Source organism: Lolium rigidum, chromosome 6, assembly GCF_022539505.1.
Source record: "Lolium rigidum isolate FL_2022 chromosome 6, APGP_CSIRO_Lrig_0.1, whole genome shotgun sequence".
NCBI lineage: Eukaryota > Viridiplantae > Streptophyta > Magnoliopsida > Poales > Poaceae > Lolium > Lolium rigidum.
Genome location: NC_061513.1, coordinates 67,168,072 through 67,188,171, shown reverse-complemented (window position 1 = coordinate 67,188,171; position 20,100 = coordinate 67,168,072). Strand labels below are relative to the sequence as shown.

The 20,100-nt window shown below is 44.7% G+C and overlaps 1 protein-coding gene, 1 long non-coding RNA gene and 2 other non-coding genes across 8 annotated transcripts; all 4 read right to left on the bottom strand.

Annotated features, from left to right (window-relative positions):
* Positions 1-220: 220 nt before the first annotated feature.
* On the bottom strand, positions 221-7,192 carry LOC124659216. 5 transcript variants are annotated; one of them, XR_006989490.1, is made up of 5 exons: positions 7,028-7,192; positions 6,556-6,750; positions 6,228-6,467; positions 3,059-3,209; positions 221-685 (listed from the first exon to the last, which is right to left on the bottom strand). XR_006989490.1 is itself a non-coding variant. In XM_047197148.1 (4 exons), exons 1-4 carry the CDS (start codon positions 7,064-7,066, stop codon positions 3,159-3,161), a joined length of 525 nt encoding a protein of 174 aa, XP_047053104.1. In that variant the 5' UTR covers positions 7,067-7,192; the 3' UTR covers positions 221-3,158. The 5 variants fall into 5 exon arrangements, 3 of the variants coding, with proteins under 3 accessions (XP_047053104.1, XP_047053103.1, XP_047053102.1); XM_047197148.1 differs by having other exon boundaries at positions 221-3,209; XM_047197147.1 differs by lacking the exons at positions 221-685; positions 3,059-3,209 and adding an exon at positions 4,103-4,772.
* Positions 5,498-5,587, bottom strand: LOC124668909. Its single transcript, XR_006991976.1, has one exon. It is a non-coding gene; the product is annotated as a small nucleolar RNA SNOR75 (small nucleolar RNA).
* On the bottom strand, positions 5,879-5,963 carry LOC124668910. Its single transcript, XR_006991977.1, has one exon. It is a non-coding gene; the product is annotated as a small nucleolar RNA SNOR75 (small nucleolar RNA).
* Positions 7,193-8,503: 1,311 nt separating the features above from the next.
* Positions 8,504-10,837, bottom strand: LOC124659549. The gene is made up of 6 exons (XR_006989617.1): positions 10,601-10,837; positions 10,411-10,516; positions 10,006-10,072; positions 9,828-9,905; positions 8,854-9,052; positions 8,504-8,581 (listed from the first exon to the last, which is right to left on the bottom strand). It is a non-coding gene; the product is annotated as an uncharacterized LOC124659549 (long non-coding RNA).
* Between the last annotated feature and the right edge of the window lie 9,263 nt (positions 10,838-20,100).

Genomic DNA, 20,100 nt, shown 5'->3' with positions numbered 1-20,100 from the left:
TACAAACTTTCTGGTTTCCTGGAGCTAGCCTCAAGAAAAACCAGGGCTTAATTTCACAAATAGTGCTATACATTTTGACATGCTCCTGATACACATAAACATACTCTGCTTTCAAATCCACGTACACAAAAATTGCGGAGAGTCAGAGCTAACACCACGGGAGAAACAGTAATGATTCTTCTCCATCATTTTTGCATGCATGATTTTGCAACATAGTATGTAATGTCGCATTGACAAATGAAAATTTCAAGAGTTTTCAATTCATCAACACCAAAAAAAAACTAGCTTTACATACATCTAATGCTTCCAAAGCCTGAAAACTACATCACCTACTCAATATGGCAGCAAGGTAAAATTACAACGAGGATACATATTTGGGAGCTGTGTGCACACACATTGGAAAACCCAAAAGACGTTCCCCAATTCAGCTTCAGCCTTCTTCTTAAACCAAGGCACGGCAGATTCTTGTCTATGGGCTATGACCAGCTTGATCTTCAGCTATCACATTGATTTGTTAGAGACAAATCCATCCATCGTGGCTTAGCAATAGTACTGCATTGCAAATAGTTACAGCCACCATAGGTAAGTTTCTACACATACTCTAACTGCCCTTGTGGCACCATTGCCGGAGCCCAGGAAGCAGAGGTTATGCCCATTGGATGAGCCTTATCTATGTGTGTATCTCCTGGCACCAAAGGTTTAAAGGACATCAGCTCAGGAACATATTATGTCTCGTAACAGAATCACAGCTGCTAGCCGATAGCAGATAATTAACCTTTCTCCACAACTATGGTTACAACACAATAAAGAAGAAGTGCAGACAAAGTATATATATCTCATAGCAAAGCCTTCGGAATGATTCAAGGTTTGGCTTTGCAGGTTCCACAAGCAACATTAAAGAACATATTTACTCCAAACAAGTCGAAAGCACCCAAGCAAACAAAACTAAAAGCATCGCCCAGCTAGTAAGCTGCGAACTACTGAAGTACACAAGAAAAATGATCAAGCAGATAGCAAACTTCATAATTTAATTCTTGATAGTAATAAATAAACTAAAAGATTCATGTGCCTAGTAAAGGGCTATCTAAGAGCTGAAGAGCTAGTTCAACCACATTGTCGAGTGTGTGAGATGAAAGCGCACAAACACGCTCCATGGTAGACTGCAAAAACCAAAACATGTTCAGCATGAAGATAAATGACCGACCAGTGGTAAATGACAACAGATCGACATACACCATGACCAGCCAGTTTAGGTTTATAAGTTTACCTGCAGGGAACCAGACGAAAATAATTAAGCACTCAGAAATAGCAGTATGTCTGAGTAATTATAGGGACACAGGGTCTTCTGAATACCACCCACCGATCAACAAATAGCGCAGCATATTTCCGGTGGGCGGCCAGGCCACAAATTAATCTAAGGATTTCATGAAGTAGAGAAAATGGCAATATGCATCCTGGTCTTTGATGCCCAATTGCAATAATGTGAGGTAATCATCAACAGCCTTTTCATGCAGAAATATGGGAAACAATATACAAATGCAATGCTAGGCTGTTCAAAAAGGTGACCATGCTAAACGTATTTCCCGCATATTGTAGTTTTGCTGTTACCAAATATATAAAACAACATTTGGCAGCTTTATTTTCTCAAAACTGGTAAACTGTGACATATAGGTTCTAATCTTTAACCTAGTTAGGAATTTAGAAGCATCTAGGTGACCATTTGACAGGTTGCTGGAACGAAAATGTCTTTAACCGGAATTGCAAATAACTAGTTCTACTTCCCACCCCACTGACTGAACACCTCCAGATTGGAACCAAATAGCAAATCAAGAAGATCCACACACAGACTGACATTACTAACTTCAAGCGGAAACACATCGATAGTTAAGTAGATGATATTGCAAACTACGCGTTACAGAGTTAAGATGGTAGCTGCACCAGATAGACGCGTTCATGCAGTAAATACATATAACATGGTTCGGATCTTCAAAATGGTTTTCACAAGGTACAGTAAGCTAACCGTTGCGCAACCGATGATGAATATATCAGCAAAAAGGGGAGAAGCAACTAAGTAGCCGGTGCCGAGGGGGCAGCTGAGGCAGAACACCAACAGCACAGGGCAAGGCTCAGGAGGCCACACCCAACCTAGCAACACTGCCAGGGATGGAACACAATGCATAATGAACAATTAGTGGATCAGGGATTTCACAGTAGATGCACAATTGCAGTCATGAGGTTCAAAGTGGCTAATACAACTACACGAAGCTTACCATTGCAGCAAAAAGGGAGACACGACTAGCAAAAAAAGAACTCTGATTTAGTAGAACATGTATGCACAATGAGTTCAGACCAGCAAGAACTCGAGAACATGCATACAACACAAGCAATGCCCAAGAATTAACTAATTCTTGAACGGGAGTTTCTATATTTGTTTCATACAGCTAGTCATTTAGTAGGGCAAGCAGCAACAATGTGTGAGTTAACTTGCAACCTATAGGTTCTATAGATATGAATGTATTAATCAGAAACATGTTACACGTCTCATAACAAAAACTTAATCACAGCTGCTTGATAGCAGATAATTAACATTTCTCCACAACTATGGTTACAACACAATAAAGAAGAAGTGCAGAATAAGTATATGTCTCAAAGCGAAACATTCCAGATGATTCAAGGTTTGACTTTGCATGTTCCACAAGCACATTAAAGAACAGATTTCTGGACATTAATAATTATTTAGGCTGTTTAATCCAAACAAGTCCATAGCACCCAAGCAAAGAAAAGTAAAAGCGTCGACCAGCTAGTAAGCAGCCAACTACTAAAGTACACAAGAAAAATGATCCAAACAGACGGCGAGCTTCATAATATAATATTGAAAGTAATAAACAAACGAAACAATCTGGTGCGTTAGTAAGGGCAAAACTCAAAAGTGAATTTCAGAATTATCTTGTGTTAAAGATGTCAAATCTTTCTACGAAGCATGAAAATACTAATGATTGTGTGTTACCCAATAGGTTAGGAAATTTAACACATAATATCGAACAGCCTGGGAACTCACATGAATGTCCAAGGCGATACCTTCATCAAGCTCTTCCTAGATGATGTCAGTGAGAGGGAACCTCGCTACCATCCCATTGCTCCACACGCCCCCACGGACATCACCAGACCAGTGTAGCTCTCCCCACATTCCTTGCCAAACTCCTACTGCTCTACACGAAATTTCAGAAAAGGTAAGGTAAAAGTGTATACCAATATGTGAGGCAAATATAAGGTACAAAAAACACAGAATGCATAAATAATCAACCAATTTGTCCCGCCATCACTGTCTCATCACTATAGTATGCATTGCATTGATGTATTCTAGCATGAATGTATGATGTTAAGACTGGACCACTTCTATATGCAACCAAAGTAACAAAATAAAGATCGAGTACAAACTAATCCATTGACAAATAGTACCTCATAAGCTTGTAGCAAAGTAGCATCTAGATCGATGTGCATGCGCGCATACAACATTATACAACAAAGTCACTCTAACTTGCTACAACTTAGTAATTAAGTTAGATATTCTGTGCATGAACTGAACATGTTGATAATGCTCCTGCTATATACCTTATCCGAAAGATCAAGATATAAACACAACTGCAGGTTACAACGAAAATGAGTCAAAAGCACCCTACTACAGACCAATATGTGGTAAACTATCTTGTCTCGAGTTGCAACACACCCTCAGTCAGCATTCAACATTCATAATGAGAAATTAAAAATAAGTCTGTTTCTTCACTTCAAGAAAAGAATTCAGATTCAGGTGCCAGCGTCAGCAGGTCAACATCTTCAGAACACCTTCCAACCCACCGTCCTAATGGCTGGAAACTACCCACACAACCAATCTGAACTAGTGTGTGTGTTTCACTCAAATTGTGTTCATGGAACGGATGAGATCAAATTTAAGCAATAGGGAGAGATGGATATACCTTCTTCCACTGCTTCTTGGATGAAGACCATGGCCGAACCACCTCGCTACCGGCCTGAGGTACATCGTCATGCCAACAACCTGGGACATACATTACCACCCCCCCACCCCCCCCCTCCTTCTGTAAAATCATGATTGTAACCTCTTAGGAGGCGTGTAACAAAATCTATCTTTTCAATGAAATGACCTTTGCCTTTCCTCGAAAAAAAAAGTATTACTTTCTACGGTTCCTAGCACCAAGGCCGAGAGCCAGTAGTACCTTGCTTGTGCGCATCTTAAAAAGAAGAGACCAACAGGAACTAGTAGCCCTTGTTGATTTTTGCTTTACATAGAAGAAACAACCATGAGCAGCCAGGGGAGTCCAGGGACTCGAACACTGGTGGGTTGGGAGCTCACACGCTGCCACTACTAACTGGTTGACGACCAGTTCTCGCTTATGCGCATCTTTTTGAAAACATCTTGAAGAATCTTGTATTTCTCAATCATACCATTCTATGACTTGGCGTAGCAATTCACCTCCAATAAGGCAATAGCCCTCAAAATTGACTAATTGAGTAATTACTAATATTTTGCGAAGAACCTCATCCAAGAACAAGAACCAAGAACCAGAGCAGGACAAGGACCATGCCACAACCAAGAACCGGAGCATGTGGAGACAGTCTCACCCGTTCTTGGCAGCAGCTTGAGAAAGGGGAAGCTGAGCAGAGCAGCACAAGCCAAGAAGGAGCTGGAAGGCGAGCTAGGAGGCCGAGAGGGACGACAAGCTGTACGGCGAGTGGGGCGGAACTGAAATATAGAACTGCAAAATGACAGTTGGTTGACTGCACCATATGAACTCAACATCAATCAATCAAAACAATTATGCACAAGCAAGTAAATGGGATAAAACTATGCTTTCCACTTTTCTAATTAGCATCTAACCTATATTTGTGAAGCTGTTTACATTATCCAAAACTCCCTGGGATTAAGTTTGTTGCTCTCCAGAATCAGATGCCTAAATTTCTACTGTGATGAACCAGAAAAAGTGAATGAGAAATGTTACAAAAAGAAGAAGAAATGAACAAGAAATCATATATATGGTTAAATCATCAGGTTAATGGATTAGATTGAGTTCCATGTGCAACAACAAGAGATGAGAAAAATATTCTGTTACTGTATAATCAAAAGAGGTTGCCAGCTCTGATAATGGATTTTCAGGCTGACGAACTCTAAGTACTCAAAATATTACACAAGCAGTAAGGAGAGATAAATCAAGATCAGGGCCAACAACAGGGTGGCAGATGAACTACTACAAGCAAATCATATCAGATTGCTAAATGGACAACAAGCAAAAACAAACAAGATGTGGCGTGAATCTGCAACCCACAGTATATACATAAAAAAGTACTAACCACACTATGAAATGATTTTTTTCTTTAAGACAAAGTACATATGTTGTCGATTTCACATTCAGAATGAATAGGAGGATTATATCTTCAAATAGAACTATACTAATAAAAATAGCACAATGAAGATTATGCAGCGTTCTCTCAGCCAAATGCCACAATTGTCCACATGGTGTAACAGAATGGATTACATCAGACTCGTCGGCATATGTATTCATCATCACAGAGAAGATATAACAACAATATTACTTAGCAGCAAGCACTGAAGAAAATCCACCCTTATGTAACACAAACGAGCACAACTTTTAGCTAAAATAGCAGAAGACAAAAGTAAAGCGTATATAAATAGGCATTCTCTCGGAAAAATGCATCTAGTGTCTACATGGTGTAATACAGTGGACTACATTAGACTCGCCAAGTCGTCATATGTGTTCATCGTCGCATATTAAAACTAGCATATCAATTAATCAATTATTTACTGAAAACAAGATGCCAAGACTACAGCAAAAACTAATGGGTATTCTCTCAGTCAAATGCTTCAATTGTCCATACGGTTAAATAGAATGGACATCGGACTCATCATCTGCGTTATATCATCATAGAGAACCAAAAAACTCAACTCTATCTATGTAGCAGAACCAATATCATCACAAGGCAAAGGTATTAACCAACAGTGTTCTTTCATATAAATGCTTAGTGTTGTCCAAACTGTTTAGTGGAATGGATTGTACAAAAAATATAATCGGTTTAATTAAAAAAAAAGAACCAGACTACCATGTACATAGGCGTACGCTTCAGACTGTAATACGTATAATACAACTCACAGATGCATAGAAAAAAATTAGGTACAAGATCACCAAGAAGCAGACCTGACTATCATGTTGATGTGTTCGATCCTCCCTGTCGTGGCAGCCCGTCCCTGGCATCGTCATTGCCGGCGGAGGAGAGCAGCAGCAGGTCCGCCTCCTTTTCGCCTCGTCCTTCTCCTGGATGACACCAGATATTGCTCCGTGTTGACGCTGGCAGTAGCAGGAGCTCGAGGAGTCCGGTGCTGCAGAACGAGGTCCATGGCAGTGCTGCCAAGTTCCATGTAGTCCTTCTTCAACATCCTGCGCCAAAAATCCCAAATCACCCAAGAAAAATCAACAATCAACCAACACAAGAACCACTGCAGATAGTATCGGAGGTAGAACTTACTGCCAACCGGAAAGGCAACGTCTTTTTCCTACTTATCGTGCCCTTGTTGATATCAAGGAATCCTTCGAGTCGCCAAACAACGCCATGCCGCTGCAGTTTCATTGTTGAAGCCATGCCAGCAGCCGGAGTGACACCGAGGTAGATTCCCGGGTTTTGATACGAACCAGGCAGGCCCCAGGAGTCGCGGCCACGGAGCTGCAATGTGTTAGTAAGCAAACCTTACTGAAAACAGATAGAAATACGACTATTAAGTAGTATGATGAAACAAAATAGAAGCTTGCAAGCACTATAGCCGTCCAAATTGCTTGCCAAAAAAAGCCTATATGCTTTGAATCATAAAATTTCCTTCACATGCACTGCCCATAGCGAGATAGATTTCTATCCATACATGCATGAATCTCTACCATCTAAAAATTGTATACGAGAATAGATACATTTTTTAGCAAGAATAGATGTAGGAGAGAGAGCTCACTAAGCAACAGCTGGCTGGGGAGGTGGAATGCAGCAGCATGTGGGGGAAGTCACCAACAGCAGCAACTCAGGGAGGTGTCCCGAGAAGACATCATCAGCACTCCAGCCATGGCCGGCAGCTGCTAGGTCGCATTGCTACTGCCGTGTCGCTTGCAACAGGGCAGGGTACAGCGGGCGGGGGTATATCTTCGTGCCATCCTGCACACAAAATTCAAAACTAGTAAGATAATGGACTGCCGAGCAAAAATGCAGTTTTTCTTGACCAATACTTTAGCAACCTGCATATTTATCCATACAAGAAACATTTAAGGATCTAAATTAAGTACACCAGAAGTTAAAATTCACACATAAAAGTATAAAAAAAACTATGTTCGTTTATGCCCAAGATTGATTATCAAACTATATGCAGCCTCTGAACCAAAGGTTAATCAAATAGGAAATGAAACAGGCATCCAGGTCTACGTGATATACTCATCATGTTGTCGTGAACAAACTCCCAGGACATAATCTACATACGCAATCAACAGATAAGAATGATTCTCAGTTGGCCCTGATTTGTAAGCATCCAGATGTCTATAAATGCTACAACAAGAAAAGGACCCCAAAAGGTGATGGTATGGGGAAGCTGCCAGAACTAGAAACATACCTTTAGTTTTGGACTGAATAATATTCCGAGGTGTCCTTCGTGCGTGACATGCCAAATCTAATTTGACTGAGTCTAGGAAGTTTTCCACGGGTTGCCTCTGAGATGGATAAGGGATGAAAGGGAAACCTGGGTGAGTTCAAATATAGACATTGATATTAAATTACAGAAAAAATTCAATCTTACTTATGAGAATAATAACACACTAAAGAAGCAAAACAAAAAGAACCCATAAAACAGACGGTCAAGGTGTTCAGCCCCAAAACAAGGAGGGGCAAGTACACATTAGCATAAACAGAGGTTTTTTTGTCTAAGAAATAAAATGACGAAACTAAAGAGACTAGTCATCATTCATGACAGTAATCCACTATTTCTTATGATAAGGTGTTATGCAATGAATCAGCATTTATCTTCCATGAGAAATCCTGAAGGGGAATTGAGATTATCAAAGATATAACATTTGACCGTATTCTTTTGCTGCATATGTATTGCAAATGTCACAACCCCATGGATCATGTAACAAAGAAAAAATAAGACTGTGTGACTACAATTTTATAAATCTTATACAACTTTATGGAATGAACTTTGTATTGACCATAATATGCAGAGCAACAAGGAATCATCTTTATCGGTTATCAGTTGATTCATTACATGCATGAAATAAATATATACAATCAAAATAGCCATCGAAGGACGGTTTCAATTAAAATAACTACTACAGGCTACAACAGCTAATACTTCGTCGAGAAGCTACACGTACTAGTTGTGCTTCTCACTACCATCCAAGATCATTGATATAGTATTTGATAATCAAACAGTTCTGAATGATCAGGTAACTAACTTGAGCTGTCCGTGGAGTAGGAACTTAAGTAAAAGGAAAACATCAGAGTTTTGCCACTTGTAAACATTCATCTACAAAGGTAAAAGAAAAACATTAGGCTGATTTGCTGCAGAAAGAACATCACATTTTCAAGATCAAATAAGTATTTTGTTTCATAATTTATTAGAGTTTTATGTTCTGCCCATAGGAGCGCAATGAACGAGTATTCTACACAATCCACAATTCCATTAATGTAACACTAATGGTTGCAAGCATCTACACATAATATCCTGTACATAAAAGGAAGAGGGATTAACACCCAATGTCCAGAAACAAGAGCAAAGGATAGAAGAGGAGATGCAACCTTACGGTTGGGCCAGTCTCGGGGTTTGTGTCGATAGTAGGACCTCATGGCGGTGTTACTGGCATGAGGGCTCCAGCGAGCAGCCAAGTGCAGAGGCGTCAAAGTAAGGGACCACGGGGTAGCCAAGTGCACACGACACGGTACTCTCCAAGGGACATCAGCAACGCCTCTTGTTGAGCAGATGCCACCGAACCACTTCCTGCAGGTGTCCGAAAATCAGATGTCATTCAGTAAGTAGAAATACAGGATAAAATTGAATGGCCGCAATCAATTCGCACAACCAAATTTGACTTGAAAAATATTAGCTAGGTATGTCAATATCAACCCCGGGACAACAGTACAGAAAAACATGTTTAACTGATAAAGCCATATATTGGACTGCTTTGCTACTAGAACTATAGTCATCCATCACAATTCATGCCTGATGGTTCATAAGTCGAGCAAAAGATACTCTGCCTATCCTAACTGAAAAGTTTAAAATTGTTTCAAAGAACAATCTAAGTGTTTGAAAAAACGATTTCTCAAATAGCAGAGATCCATATATGTCAATCATCATGCGGAGACAATAATAAATATGAAATTATTTCTTCTATACCAATAAGAACTCAATTAGTGCCAAAAGATGGGAACACTCAAATGTTTCAGGAGGAAATGCATACAGCTTTGCATATCCTTTGAGGCCAATAGCAAGAGCTTTATCATAACAACGGTACAGTAGCGTGCGAGAAATAAATATTCTGGTCACTTGTACAACTGAATTAATGTACCAAATTATTATGGTACAAAGTAAATCAATTGCAAAGCCACAACACTAGAAGCGTGTAACATTTTGTTATTTAGAACAAGCAAAAAGAAAAAGAGAGCGATATTATTTGAACACCATGTGCAGTATAGTAGAGATCACATCAAGGTATATAACCACAAACCACAAAGTGCAAAAGTTATGCGCAATCGGCTAACTGTGGCTCACTAACCAGCAGATCCCAAGTTCAACAAATAGATGCAGCACTAGCCACAGGAGTGCTCTCACCCTCGTCAATAAGATACTTGACCTGAATGGGTAAATTTATACAAGTACAAAATTAAAACATGTCTTAGAATATTATATCTGTCAAAGAATACATAACAAGATCTAGCGGAGCCCTCAGATACCTTTGATAAGATGATTTACAACTTCGCGAATATCTTTTGTCCATCCACCATTTTTAAAGCAATCGAACTGCAAGAGAAAAAAAAACCAAGTGTCAGGTAAAGTTTGCGAGCAGAACATTTCCAGCCTCAGAATGTTAGTAAAGTTCCCTTAGGTGCGGAAGGTACAGGGCATGAATGGACTACATTAGCACGAGATTAAAACTTGGCAGTTGAATGGCAAAGAGACATGGAACTCCTTATTTTCCGCCAAGCATTCCCACATTTCAAAGGTAGAACTAGGTAAATATTAGAATCACGATGGCAGTATAATCAAAAGATGCAATTTTTCCGGCATCAAGACCCTAGCTATGCAAACAATAACTCTAGAATGACATGGCCACGGCTCGAAGCAGTGTTGGAGCTCACCTGAGACGGGGATGGCGATCTCGCTGCGCGCGGCAAGCGCCGACCAGCGGCGCATCCGAGGCCGGGGACGAGGTCAGGGGAAGCAGCAGTAGCTCCTTGTCCTTGTCTGCAAGAACGGACAAGAGCATGAGCAAGATGATAATAAAATCCGGGGATTGAACGAGGAGGGGAGATGGGATCAAGAGCTTACAATTTGAGGCGGCTGAGCAGGGTCCTCTTTCTCCTTCTGCCGTTGCTTGCTCCGTCGCCCACTGCTAGTGCATCAAGGCAGGGAGGGAGGCGCAGATGGGGCAAACTAAGAGGGCTACCAGGCCCAGCCTTTCGTTGCTCCGGACGGCGGTGTCAGTGAGGGCGGACGCCTCTAGGGCATGGAGGATGCCCGCTGCGAGGTGTTTGGTGGGGGGTAGCCGACGGGGGAGCAACACTGAGCGACGGCTGGGGCAGAAAGGGGATTGAGGAGGAAGAGGAGACGACGCGATAGACAGAGGAATGGAGCCGTGGTGCGTTAATTTGGCTATATATGCATTAATTCTTCCACAAAAGCCTCTCGTTTCTCCCAAGTAGGGTATTAATTACTTTCGCTGTTAATTAGGAAGCAGCATGCCCGAGAGGAATTACTGACCAGTAGTAACCTTCCACAACATCATGCGCGTGCACTCCCCCTTCTGATTTTTCCTGCGCGTGCAATGATGGATATGCTCCCGTGCAATTTATTGTTGGGAAAATCTAACAAGAGGCGCCGCACAAGACGCACTTTCGTGCGGCGCGTCACGCAAACTGCACCGCGCCCCTATAGAAGTTAATACCTTTTCCACCTTTTCCACCGTGAGCCTGAAGCCCCACCCGCACCGCTTTACCTTAATTCCCGGGAATAGCTCATATCCACACAATCCACTCTATCACCGTGGGGACATCGAGGAGCTCCACGCCGGGGAGCGGCGAGGTCACGCGCGCCAGGGAGCGGAGGGAGATTGAGGAGGCCCTCTGCTGGCGCACGGGAGTCCGTCTCCGGCGAGCATCCGCGGCGGGCACGCGAGGAGGAGCCTCTACTAGCGCAGGGGAGGCCTTCGCCGGCGGGCATCTCCGACGTGCTCGCTGGGAGGAGTTCGCCTTGCCACCGAACTAGAGAAGCACGAGGAGGAGGTCGCCACCACCGAGCAGCGAGCGCGCAGCGGGAGGTGCCGCCGTCCAGCATACAGCGCCGAGTTGACGCACCGGCAGGCACGAGTGGAAGTAACTTGAGAGTCGCCGGAGAGGAAGAGTCCGCCGCCTCCGGGATGCAGCGGGCCGCTGCCGACAGGCACGAGGAGGAGACCTCCAAACCTAGCGCAGGGTCTCCGACGAGCGCGCCCGTCGACGCTCGTGTCTGGGCGCCTTCGCGGAGCAGCAAGGCGCCGTGAGGCCGAGGACTCGCCGCCGGCAACTAGTGGAAACCACTCCGCCATCAATCCCAACAAGGACGCGAAGCCATGGACGAGCACGCACATGAAGAAATGGTTGTTCATATGCGTAATTAGGGGTAATTGCCATTTTCATTAGTTTTAATTGACGGATTAATTAGGTTCAGTTACCATATTACCAGATCACATAGTATTAGTTAGTAGTAATTGCCCGATTAATTAGCAGTAATTACCCGATTCATTAGTGGTATTTTATGGACTAATTATCGAGTAGTTGACATATCAGTAGCAATTGCCAGATTAATTATGTCCTAGTTTCCTGGTTATCAGACGCAGCGGCCAAATTTTAAAGAGGCTAATCTAGTTCATACCTTCACTTCATTTTTTGTCTAGTTTATAATTGCCAGATTAATTGGTGCAATGTTTGCACTAATTGCCATATTACTGGTTCAGGTTCCAGGTACTGTCGTTCTTTTCTCGTTTGGAAATTATATGAGATGCATAATTGCATAGTACTGTACATCTTTTTTCAGAGTTATTTGTGCGATGCAACTTTTTTTTTGGTTGACGGCATGCAATGCATGGTCATGGCTGGACTCTGCCACAAGCGATTCGCTCGACTGGGTAGCAACTTTTGGCTGTTTCTTCACATGGTGGGCCTGGTGGAATCCGCCGCACGGATGATGTGCTCGTGCGGCGCCGCCGCCTAGTGCTTTCCTTTATTGTTAGAGAGAAAAGAGGAGGTGGCGCTAGATTCTAAAGGTGTTAATTAAAAAGAGAGGGGATTAGATGTAGGGTCTACTACAGTGCTACCTCTCGTACATATAAAAGGATGTTGCTCTAGCATCACTAGTTATCTAAGCGTAAATGATACATTCAAGCTTATCTAAATTTTATATTTTAATGTATCTAGACATTTTTCAGTGTATAGATACGTTCGAATTTGGACAAACTTTTATATCCTTTTGTGGAAGGAAGGAGTAGTAGATTTTCTAGGGTTTTCCTTTTTGTTGCTGTTTGCCGCTACGCCGGGAGGCGGCTTGGGGATTTCTTCCTCGAGATCTTGAGCCGGCGACAGCCTTTCTTCCTGGATACGGAGCAGTGACGGAAGTAGCCGAAGGCGTTGATGAGGAATGCTGCTATCTCCTCTGCAGATAAAGGGGCTTCTTCCCTTGGTGCCGCTTTGCTACTTCTTCTCGTATTGGCCGACCGTGTGGCGAGGGGAAGGGGAGGAGAAGCGAGGGTGTTGGAGGATCTGCAATGCAGTGGGGGTCTGTCCCTATTCCGACGTATCGACGTAGCATCGGGGCTTCTGAGGAGGAAGACGTGGGAGTTTCCTCCTTCACTGAGTTGCTTCTTCAATAAGTACCTCCTCTCTCTTCTCGGTGGATGCGCTTCGCGCCCTGTTCTCCTGGATGGCCTAGGTGGCGAGGGGGTTCTCGGTGTTGCTGCCCCTATGTGCAAGTGATGTTGAGGATCTTCGGAGTCTGCGACCATCGCAGTAGCTTCCAAGCAACGACATCTGCCGCTGCTATCTTAGGCCATCAGAATGGCATTGTTGAGCCCAACCAACTATGTTGCTTGAGCTTCTTCCTACTTCAATTGGAGGATCTTCTTTTGTCCGGATGCGGTGGAGTCAGAAAATGTTCCGGGCGCCCCAGGTGGTTTTGACCCCGACAGCGATGGAAACGGCTGCATCTGGACATTAGGCGGTGGCGCTCAAGGACTCAATTGCGTTTACGGGGCCAACGCAATATTTTTGGGTGCAATCTGCAAAAACCAAAGGCTTGTGTGTACATTGTGGAGCCGCTCGGGCTCTTTCTATAAAACTACACTCTCCACAATTTTAATGCATATTACATGTCCTTCGAGCATTTTACCGTTAAAAAAAAAAGGAGAGGGGACATGGAGAAAGGATAGGTGTTGGATCTTGGGTCGGTGGGATGTGGACGGCTCAGATTAGATTGTGTGGGGAACTCCAAACTTGTCATCTCATTTGTTGGGGACGACTCCGCCGGATCAATGATTGCCCAAAACTACTTCATGTGCCTTGGTATGAAGTAAGATCAGTTTAATCGAGAAAAGCTACTTGATTGATATGTAGTACTCCCTCTCGACACTTATATATAATGGATCAGATGGAGTAGTCATATATAACAAGATATCCCACGCCAGACAATCATGTCCCACTATCGGCGACGACAGGTAGGCCATCACCATGTTGGCACAGGTCCCGTCGACCCGCAGGCCGCAAAGCTTCACCTCAGAGGTGAACTTGATTCTGTCGATCTCGCTCGGGATTCAGCCGGATGCACTCTACATGTAACAAGGTAGCTAGATGACCTAAGTTAGCTAGCTATGCATCAACGTGACTTGGAAAAAAGGAACTGCAATGTACAAGTTGCACCAGTGTGGTACCAATACACTACCGCCTCATTTTTCGCCTCATGTGCATGGATTTTCAGGCCAGCTGCGCGGTATATAAATGATCCAATGATGACACGAAAATGCAACTCTATATATTGTGATGATGCACACGATGCATGGATTTTGTGGCAAAGAGCACATGTACAAGTTTATACATGCTCGCTCCTTGCAACACCAAAGCTAGCTAGCTTACATACATGCGTCGACCCAACTTTGGTCCATTCGTTTGCTTTGAAACATAAACAACAGCTATAATGAAGATTTAAACTAAAATCTTGATTTCAACGGTCTTTTTTCAGCGGCCAACAAACTTTCAATTTTGTTTATGTCTCCCCTATTGTGCATGATGAAAATGAGGCGTAATGACGCCATGACCTTAACGCTGGCAAGTCTCATTGCGACAAGGTCTCCGCCGTGTGATGAATAACGAGTGGTGGTGTTGGTTGTGACTGACCACGTGGCATGGACCTTGTCCGCACCGGCCTTCCACTAGCATTCGTGACGTGGGTGGCGCCGGTACTAGATAATACTAGTAGGTGTTTACGAACCTGGTTTTGTAGTTTCATCGTTAGCCCCTAGCTACGGCATGACCTGTCAATGCCCTCCGCTAGAAAACTTGTCTAGGCATTTGGCACGAGCATAAAGCATTTGTATCGTGTTTAGATATATCTCGTGACACTTTACTCGAGTTAATTTTCTTCCAATCACAAAAAGGCCATACCAACTAATTATTGGGTCGCACGTTAGCATTTAGTCACTCTCCTTGTCCACACACGTCTCTTGATTACCCACTCTCAAGATTCACCCCGACCGCCACTTAACTACACCAGAGATACATTATTTTTGTTTTTATCATTTCTTACATGTGTGATCCTTTATTATAGAAGAATTAATCACCTTTTTTATGTTTAGGAAAATATACTCGATATTATTCCATGTGTTTAACACTCATAGTCCATCTCCCACACCTCCTCGTACGATCCACCCCGACGGGAACACCATGCCTTCGGTGGTGTCGAGGAAGTTGTCCACGGTGGGAGTCTTCACCATGGGCAACCATGTCCTCATCGGAGAACCGGCACCATGAGTTGGGCCACCATGGACAAAATGTCGGAGTTGCACTACGCGATAATCATGTCCATCACCGCTTGCACCCCATCGGGGACGGTGTAGCCGTCTCGGGGAAACTTCTTGCCGAGGGCCTGTTATCTGCTCGGCGAGCCAGAACAAAACCAGCGGTACCGAAACCCTAACTCACCATTTTTTCTCTTTCCCCTCACTGCTGTGTCCGCTCCCACCGACGAGATTCTGCGGCGCCCAAAGACGACGGGCGGAGCCATGGCGGCGCGGCCTGCTTGCTCGCCGGCGCGTGCGTGCAGCGATGCGCGGCGCTCCGTCGAGCTAGCCGGACCGCGTCGCGCGCGTTGCCGAGGCAGCGGGGTGCATCTGCTGGATGCCGGCGAGGGCCCGGCGGTGGAGCTCCGGCACCTTCTGCCCGTTCGATTTCCTCGCCGTGCCCGCTCAGGATCGCCAGCTTCTTCGCCAAGCGCAGCCCGGGGTCGCCATCCACTACAGGTCACCCTCCTCTTCCGCGGCAGGACGGCGCAGCGGCTCGGCTCCGTCCTGGCCGTCTCCTCCGACATTTTCGCCGGGAACAAGGCCACGCAGGCTGGTGAGACACCTTCCGTCTTCTTTCTCTCGTCGTTCTTGTCCTGAGTATGAAAAAAATGCAATCTTGCTCTGCTTTCTGTAGTATTAGTCGTAGATGCAGTTTGTAGGTTCATGAGGGTACTCGGTTTCAAGGCTGCAGTTTGTAGGAATTTGAGCACAGCGGTTGCTTCAAAATATTTTACCTTTATAGGTTCATTGCTGCAGTTTGTAGGAATTTGAGCACATCCGGGTCTTTGATAGGAGAGGATGGACGCATCATAATATTCTCTGTATAACTGCGTAGGAGATTTGGATAAGACGTGCCCATAAGATTTAATAATTCTCGTGCAATTTGAGCATGTCTGACGCTTCAACCTTGATTTATGTTAGTTCAAAGGGGATGCCTTGCTAGCAACTAAAATGTACTCTTGTTTTCTGATAACACAATCCTCATGTAGTGAATAGCTTGTGTCTTGACCAAAATGTACTTGTTTAATTTGCTTCTATTATTATTTCTATGGTTGTGGCACCATCCTGTTAATTTTGTTTGTTAAATGTGTACTCAAACATGAGGTGGCTCGGTAGTTTATCCCGTTGATGCAACCTCTTTATCCGGAACGACCAATCTATTATGCTTATTGTGTTCTAGTTGCGCTGCGCCGTCGTAGTACTTCTGTTTGTTGCTTTCTTGGACTTGATAATCATTTGTTCTTTTGCATCTGCACCTTCTGAAAGATGTTGTGCATGGCACTTCAATGCCAATTTCTTGTACACGATTATGTGTCATGTTGCCGTTTTTGCAATTCCTTTGATGCCAATTTGCAAGATGCGGACGAGGCAGTTCAACTCACTTGCTGGCTGTTGCGGTTCCATTCGTTCGGCGCTTGCCGCGTGAGCGGCCAGCCGCGGAAGGAGGGCCACCAGGAGGACGCCTTCGAGTTTGGCAAGGTTGCTCACTGCTTCTGCACGACCTAGGTCTCCTCCGATGTGTCTCCAGTTGCTGCTCTATTGCAAGAACGCGTTGTTACACTGCTCTCACTGTTGTTGTTCTGTATTGTGTTCTATGGAGGTATAGGAATCTTGCATGTATGGATGCCAACTTTTGCCAGTCAACGAAAATATTTGTGTGCATAGGTTGTAGATGCATAGGCGCTAGTATGTGCTAAATTGTTTTCATCTATTGGTATTTGTGATGCATATGCAGTACTGAGAATCTTGCTTATTTTTCAGGTTGAAAGCATAGAGGAGGAGATGAACGGTGTGGAGCCGGGTACTAGGAGGCGCGACGATGAAGGCCATCTGCAGCATCCAGAAGTGCAGCGGTAGGCGGGTGGCTGTGAATCAACTAATGTACTGATTAAGATGGTTATAGTGTACAAAGTTTGCATTTGTTCTTCTAGTCTAGATTTAATTTATGAATTTGTTCTATAGGTTAAATGCATGAGTTGGTTTAGATTGGTTGGACAGTAATGATGAAGTCAAATATACTATGACCTTAAATGGTCCTATGCTTGTTATTTTTTGACGCATGATAGTTCCTTGAGTGAAATGTACTAGTACCTTGATAAATTGTTGATTTTGAATAAGCTGCTCTTGGACGCTGCCCCCTTTGGCTTCGACAACTAACCTCCTACGGTGTGGCGAGTTTGCATCTGATGGCGGTTATCTCCATTGTTTAGGTGAGATTCAGGGTTATCATAGGAATGGTTGTGTTGGGCTTGTGGCCATCGAGCTGGTGAGCTGCTCCTGAACACTTTAGTGGTGGTTATATGATTTTGCGTCGAGGAGGAGGTTCGGGACCTGCTGCTTGCTTGATTGGGTCTGTCCGTCGAGGCCCTGTCATAGTCAGGCGGTGGCGCTGCTTCGGCCGTGGTTGGCAGTGTGTTAGTGTTATACGTACTGGTTGAAGGGATGGATTGTCTGTATTGTTTGTGTTGCCAAAAGAGAGAACGAAAGATTGGAACGAGGCTGCATCTTGTGTTGTACTAATAATGATGTTTCCCTTTGGTGCACGTTGTGGTTTTGTTTGTTTTTGAGTTACATCAGTCGGTAATTAGTGTATGCCAATACTTGCGAGGCTTGGAAGTAGAATTGTTTATGTATATATTGTTTTGCTGTTTGATAAAAAAGAATGTAGAGGACGTGTTATGTAAAAAAAAAATATTGAAAAGAATGAACATACTTGGTGATGAAAGTGCAGCTGGAAAACTCGTCAGCTTTGGCCGGTAGATAAAATAAAATGGCAGTGGTACAGTATCTGAAACGTGGGCTTGGGCTTTGACCAATCGACGGTAGCATTTGCATTCCCTGGCATTTATGACTGAGGAGGAAGCATGCGCACTGATGAATCCCTCGGGAAGCCCAAAAAAAAAAGGGGAGACGTGAGGGAGTAAATGCGCGACGCTGATTAACGATGGAGGAGCCGTGACGCGTGCGTGCGTGCGGGCGTATCTTCGATCCTTGGCACGCGCTCTTCGCTGCTTCATTCCGTGGAGCCACGCGACGTACGAATCGATGCGCGCCCACAACATCACGACTTTGACTATTCGTACGAGCCGAGAGGGATCTCCGCGCCGCCTTTGCATCCGCACGCGGGGCTGCGAATCTGCGATGGAATCGAAGGCGGTGCGGCACCCGAATTCCGAAACCTGGAGCCCTCGCGCGATTCGCTGCTTCCGTAATCCACCCCTCCGTGTCCTTGAACACTTTCCTGTGGGATGCGATTACATCAAGATAACGCTGCATCTGCCATTTCAGTCCATCGTGTGTACCATCTTATAAGAACATCCCTTCTTCTAGCGATGATTTCGAAGGCCTCCTTGCACCGATCTTGAAGAGGAGGATGCGGCAGCTCATCGGGTACCGGTGAAGGCAGCAGCATAGTGGAGAGGCGCAGAATGTCATCTGAGGAAAGCCTGCGCTTGTTGTTGAGCAGCGAGACGGCGTCACGTTCCACAGCGGGCAGCACTGAAGAAGCGAAGAACGCGAGGGCGGCGGGTTTCGGATGCCGCGCCGCCTTGGCAGCCGCCTGAAAGGCCTCCGGTCCCGTGGGAGGGAGCAAGGAAGGCGCTGCCCCGCGCGCGGATGCAACGGCGGCGCGGAGGTCGGCGCCGGAGAGGCTGAGGTGCCAGAGGGCGTCGTCGGGGGAGAGGCCGGGGCAGTGATGGCGCAGGAGGGCGACCAATCCATCGAGGGAGCGCTGGACGATGCGGGTGATGGCGGTGTCGTTGATGACGGCGACGTCGATCCGGTCGCCGGGGCGGAGGGGAAACGCGGCGGAGTGCGAGATGGCGTTGAGGAGGACGTTGTGGACGGGGTGGAGAGCGCCGTAGCAGTGGCCGGCGGTGAGGAGGCCGCGCGCTAGGGTGGTATTGAGGTCGGCGGTGGGCAGTCGGGAGATGGCGTCGAGGTAGTAGCCGCGGATCTGGCCCAGCAGGTTCTGACGCGGAGCGCGATCATCTAGAATCGACCGCGGCTCGCCCTCCTTGGAGCGCGCCGCCGCCTCCTCCTTGGCGCGCCGGCGGCTGCGACGGCGGTTACGCATCCTTCTTCCGCGTCGCTGTGTTCCGGTGGAACGAGGTTGGGCTCCAGCACTTTCTGATGGATTGAGATTTGCCCCGGCCTGTCTGCGAATATACTACAGCTAGCTTCAATGGCGTCTGTCTAGTGGGTGTGTATATAACCCAAATCTTTTGATTAGTGAACAGATGCATTGCATCAATCTTTTTATATTTAACACATATTTAATGACATTTCAAACTGAGTATATAATGGATGAATATACATTTCTCTCTAAGACTCTACTACCTCCATCCCAAGTCTTAAGGCTTATTTTTTTTATATTTGACTTTCTGAAAAATATAGGCCTTAAGCTTTAGAATGGAGGTAGTATTAGGGAGACACAGTTATGTTATCATAAGTACAATGGTCACTCGTCCGTCTTTTGTTTATTATTAGTACTTCGAAGCAATTATGTTTTTTATACCATTAACTTCCGAGCGAGATTGTTTTTAGATACACATCAAACTGAAATGCCCATAGTGTACTTTACATCCCTCCCTGTGGCAATACAGCGGAAATATTGTCTTTATTTCAAGCTAAACAATATGATGAACTTCTTATGATGAGATAGATACAAGGGGCGCTATATATACCATTACCTAAAATTGATACACGAGGGAATTCAATTTTAAATAAAGACAAAATGACAAAC